The sequence below is a fragment of the Mandrillus leucophaeus genome, unplaced genomic scaffold (genome assembly GCF_000951045.1).
Source record: "Mandrillus leucophaeus isolate KB7577 unplaced genomic scaffold, Mleu.le_1.0 Scaffold999, whole genome shotgun sequence".
Lineage (NCBI taxonomy): Eukaryota > Metazoa > Chordata > Mammalia > Primates > Cercopithecidae > Mandrillus > Mandrillus leucophaeus.
In genome coordinates, this window is record NW_012110907.1 from 1,413 (window position 1) to 7,549 (window position 6,137).

Below are 6,137 nucleotides of genomic sequence, written 5' to 3' on the forward strand. Positions count from 1 at the left end.
GAAAAGGGATTTTTAGCTTCTCTCTATCTTTGCAATTAAGATAAAATTTTTTAATTACTCAAAATGGAATCACATGTACATCTGCAAAATGATTCCTGGTAAAACAGAATGGAATTACAATGAATGGAATTGTTTTTAAGCTAGACTATTCAAGACTCATCTCATTTAGAGATGTAGCCTCCTCTGAGGCACAATGTCACCGGATATGTGAACTAACTTGGGGTTCTGAGTCCTGTAGTTTTGTGTTAAGACGACAGTATCTTCCATATTTATGCTAGAAACTGATATGTATTTCTATATTATTGAGTCACTAAAATGTAATAACCTCATAACAACACATTAGGATAGGTTTAACAGTGTAAAGAGCAATTATTAACCAAGATTTTGCCCATATTCAACTTACATATTTAGATTCAATCATTTTTACACTCGTCTGTCATAATTGCCAGCCCCACTCATAGGTATAAGCAACGTTGAATAGGCAAAAAATTAGGGAAAATGTCAAATGTCTGTTTTTAATTGTGTTGTTCATTTTCATTTTCTGTATTTATATTTTAAATTGTTGCTTTTAAATAACTGCATCCAAGAAAGATTTGCAAGGCCCATTACATGAGGAACGCAGAATGAATCATTTAAAAATATATATTAATTCTGCAAAATGTGCAGTGTGTGTGTGTGTCTTTATGCACCCCAGAGAAAAAGAGAGACAGACAGAGAGACAAAGAGAGAAAGAAAGAAAGATCACAGCTCTAGACATGGAAGGCTAAACTACGCATATTTCATTGATTGAGCCTGAGCTGGGAGATTTGAATCAAATTTTTTTTCATTGAGTTTAACTTCTTATGTGACTCTTAAGAATACACTTACACTAAGTTGAGGGTGTAAACACACTCTCTCTGTCTTCCTCTCTCTCTCACACACACACTCATGCAGTTCTGTTTTTTCTTCTTCCACACTTCCCCTTCCCTTTCTCTTCTCCTTCCCCTTGCCTTTTCCCCTCATTTTTCTTTCCCTCTCTTCCCCCTCCTCTTGCTTTTGCAGCAATCTAATGCAGTTCCAAACTATATATTTTACTCAATGTGATTTCCAGAACAAAAATCACAAGCACAAATGCACAAGACAACTGAACAACCACAAAACAGTTTCAATGAACGAAATAGCACTGATGTATTGAACCTATCTAGAAACAATTTCATCATTCTTTAAAATGGCACTAAAATACAAAAGTGACATAAAGTCTTTTTAAGAATAAGAGATTTATCTTTTAAATTATAGTCCCTTAACTTGTGAATTCATTTAACGCAGGGCTGCTTATACCAGAGCACTAGTGTTGCTCTGTGACCTCCGTGCTACCAGGAAAAAACTCAATCCTAGACAGGGCAGAAAACTTAACTAATGAGCAGAAGTTGTGGAACCTGAAAGAAAAAATTGATGTATAACCTGGATTTTTTTTTTTTTTTTCACAATAACGAACTGATTCAAGTTCGTGCAGTCATGCTCTGCATAATGACATTTTGGTCAATGACATACCACATAGCAAATGATGGTCTCATAAAATTATAATGTTGTTTTCCTACTATACCTTTTCTATGTTTAGATTACATTTATACAGACAATAGTGACCTCTGTGTTACCGTAGCCTATAGCATTCAGTACAGTGACATGCTGTACAGGTTTGTAGCCTAGGAGCCATAGGCTATATCACCTGCCTTAGTATGCAGTAGACTATCTATTTTAGGTTTGTGAAACTACACTCTATAATGTTCACGCAATGACAAAAATCACCTAACAACACATTTCTCAGAATGTACCCCATCATTAAGTGACTTGTAACTGTGTTTTTTTTTTTTTTAATTTAATGCCTGATAATACTTAAAATACAGAGTGGATATCAATGTTGACAATTGATACTATGTAGAAATAACAGATTTCAGTGTTTGAATGCTTTGGTGGTAAAAAAAAAAAACAGTGAAAAGATAATATGGTAATAGGGAAGTTTTTCAGGTACCTGGACTTTGATTTAGAACTATTCCAAGACTGTTGATGAATAATACTAATAATATATTAAAAACTATGATAAGAAACAAATTTTCTGGTTATTATTACCAAAGGACTCTGGGGAAACCTATTGATCAAAATTAAATGTTTGTAAATATGATAACAATATTGACTCTGAAGCTTATAGTCATTCTATTTTCAGATGGTAAGCATGCCATCTGTAACTTCCAAGAGGATTAAACTAAAATATTGAGTTATTAATTTATCTTACATTCAAATAATCTGAAGTCTGTATTTTTAATATTTGCAGACATCCAATGACACCTTTGAAATTCCCCTAATGTTGACTGGAAATATAGTGTTAAGGAAGAGACTCAACTATGAAGATAAGACTCGCTACTTTGTCATAATCCAAGCTAATGTGAGTATTCAATTTCTTTTAAATTTCTTCTGTAAATTTATGAAGTAAAAAACTCATCCAAAATGTGTCAGATAGTCTTGGAGTGCTCTGTGTCATTCACTTCTTCATCAGGGCACTCCTGCCCTTGGTGTTTATATATAATATCCTTATAGATGGGGAAAGGGATAGAATAGGTTGTTTTTATTCACTATATTATTTGAACTCTAAATTATTCATATGTATTAACCATGATCCAATAATTTTTAGCCTATACTGAAGTATTTTTTCAAAGTAGGATCCAGCAAATAACTGCAGCAGAATCACATTGGGTATGTATTAAACTTACGTATTTCTGGACCCTACCTCAGATATTCTGAATGAAAATCTCAGATGATGGAAGTGGAATATCTGCATTTTTAGTTAGCTCTTCAGGGGATTCTAAGGTACACTAACGACAAAGAATCGTTGCCTAATTGGTTGTGTTTTTCCTCATGGCTATCATTTATTGAGTAATTGTTCACTAGATATCAGCTAATATCCCCATAACTGAAATTTATGCTAAGGTATATAGATAACAATAACAGAACATCCAAACATATGCTTATAAAACACAGACATGCTTTATATGCTTATACAACAGAGATATCCTTATATGCTTATATAACATAGACATGCTTATATGCTTATAAAACACAGACATTTATTGTAGTTATTATTAGTGGAAGTGCAATAAAATTTCTGGAATTATGTGGCTCAGTGTTTGGTTTGACAGTTCAATTATATCACCAGGGACTTAGGTTCCTTCTATCCTTATACTTCTCTCTTCTCTGAAATGTGGTTATTTTCCCAATGCCTTATCAGCTGGGAGCTAGTTGTATACCATGGCCATTAAGAGTCACAACTGCATTTCAAGTCTGAATGCAGCAGGCAGAAAGGTTAGCAAAACTAGATTTTCTTTTATGTTTATTGATCCTTTCTACTTTTTTCTGGGAAGATACTCTCTTCAGAGTTCTCTCCCACCCATCTCCTTCCAGACTTGTATCACCTGAGTCAGCATGATAGGAAGGAAAGTTGAGGAAGTCCATATGTGTCAAAGGGGAATGTGGTATTCACTTCTGAATTATACTATGTATAGTTCATATCCTGAGACTGGACACACAGATGACCTGAAAACATTTTTCTTTTCTTAGTAAGAAGAATGGGAGTACCACTTGAGAAAAAAGCTAGAAGGGAAGATCAGAAAAAGTCCCATATTAAGTGACAAGCTTATGCTTTTGAAATAACAGTTAAGAAATGAGCTATAAAAATATAAAAAATATGGAGAAATCTTGAATGCATATTTATAAGCAAAATAAACCATTAAGAAAAGGCTGCATACTGGATGATTCCAATATATAATATTCTGGTAAAAACAAAGCTAGGGAAATGGTGTAAAGATCAGTGGATGTCAGGGATATGGTGGTAAAGGCAGGTTAAAAGGGATTAATAGAAGGATCACAAAATATTTTCAGGTCAGTAAAAATACTCTGGATGATACCACAAAGTTGGATAGATATCATTGTACATTTGTCCATCCCCCTAGAATGTACAGCACCAAGAGTAATCTTTAAAGTAAAGGATGAACTTCAGTGATTATTATCATTCAATGTAGATTCATCAATTGTAGCCAATGTACAACTTTGATTAGGGCTGTTGTTAAGTGGGGAGGATGTGCATGTGTGGAGACATTGGTGTATATACCTTCCTCTCAATTTTTCTATAAACCTAAAACTGTTCTAAAAAATAATAGCCTTTTCTTTTTTAAAGCATCTAGACTCTGAAACTGTCCTGTGCCTTTAATGACTCCTAAGCATTGTAAACTTGCTCATACAGCAGAACAGAGAGATAGCAGGGGAGGCTAAAAAGAAAATAACCTCAATTAGCTGTTCTGAAGAAGCTAATATGAAAAAATGTGTCATGAACTTGTCATTTTCTTGCCTTTCTTAGAGATATATCACCTGACATAGAATGTGTATGTATATAGATAGATACCTAAATAGATATATATTTAGGGGTATTTAGCTAGAAATATGTAGATAGACATGTAGATCTGATTTTTGAAGCTAAGTTTATAAGCTTTTATTTACATTTCTGCAGATTTTAAAAATAATTTATTATTGTATATATTATAATTATATATTATATGTTATATGTATTATGTGTGTGTCTGTATGTGTGTATATATATTTTAATGTCATGTGGCATAGACCAGAGTGAAAACTGTGGATATGGGAAAAAGCAAAATGTATTAGGGAGGGCCACTCAGACTTCCTCAAAAACACAGAAAATTCCTTTTTCTGTTTAATTGAAGATGTGAAGAAAAGGGACAATATCTTTTTTATAAAGTCATATTGCTATGGAAGCTATTTATAAGCTGGCTTTTTAAATTATGCAATTAAAAATAGTTAACTTCTTAATAGAAATGGAAAGTGAAATATTCTGAATTGGTGTCTAGTTTTAAAATATTTGTAAAGACATCTGGAACAATTTCTATCCAGCATGATGGACTACTCATCACTGAGGGACTGACGAGTTTTTAGCACTTCAGGGATAAAATTATAAAACAGAAGTACATATGTGAATCATCAAAAGGAAGGAATAGCATTAGGAAAAGTTGAATGAACATTTGAATTTAAATGCAATAACAGTTTTTGTTATAAACTTAAGTCATACAGTACAAAACGAAATGTTAAATATAGAAGGTTATAACATTTTAAGTGTTTTTAAAAGTTTTAAGAACAAATAATTTTAATAGCTACATAATGTAAGATAATAATGGATCACCATTGATTTAACTATACTCTGTTTTTGTTTGTTTGTTCATTTGTTTTTGGCACCAAATTAATATTTACCCTCATGATGCTCATGAGAGGCAGTGAGTGTAGTGAATTATGTCACCCGAGTTCAAATCTCAGTTCAGCCATTTACTAGCTGTGTGATTCGTAGCATATTTTGTATGTTAATTTCCTAACCAGTAAAATGGGTACATTAATAAAACATACCACATTGTTCTGGTTACAATTAACAAGTTAGCAAACAAAAAAGTACTTAGACTAATGCTTGAAACATATTGAGACATTATTACAGTATTATATAAATCACTAAAATAACTGTACTTTACTGTTTAAAAATTAGTAATTAAAAATGGAATTGCTATGAGAAAATTATATGTATTATATATATGTGTATATGTATTTGTGTGTGTATATATATATTCACATACTTTTTAATCTTAGTAGATAATGCTATATTATTTTTCAAAGTGTTGTGACACATCACATTTCCACAAATGATAAAGAAGGATGCTCATTTCTACTACATTTTAAATCTGTAACTTAAAACCGTGAGTCGTTGGAGATGGAAAGTCAGCTGAGACTTGCTTGAAGGCCAATTGTGGGTTTCTCTTCCAAGCTCTGAGTTCAGTGATCTCACATTTGCAGCCATGGTGGGCGCATTTACAGTATGAAAAGTGCCAGTGCTACAAATCAGGCTGCTTATCTGATAGCTGGTTGTTAATCATTAACTGTTTTGTATATACCAATAGTAACATAAGTCTAACATATCTTTGTATACGATAATGATATCCATATATTTAAAATGTCTCTCCTTTTTTATGGCTGCATAGTATTCCATGGTGTATATGTGCCACATTTTCTTAATCCAGTCTGTCACTGATGGACATTTGGGTTGATTCCAAGTC

General features: G+C 32.6%; 1 protein-coding gene across 1 annotated transcript in view; it reads left to right on the top strand.

The window, feature by feature from the left end:
* Nucleotides 1-2,308: 2,308 nt before the first annotated feature.
* Nucleotides 2,309-6,137, top strand: part of PCDH15 (protocadherin-related 15) — a gene marked incomplete at its 5' end in the record, with an annotated part of 518,346 nt that continues 514,517 nt past the window's right edge. Inside the window, one exon of the mRNA XM_011971273.1 lies at nt 2,309-2,419. Coding sequence (XP_011826663.1) covers nt 2,309-2,419 — 111 coding nt within the window. The remainder of the gene's footprint in view (nt 2,420-6,137) is intronic.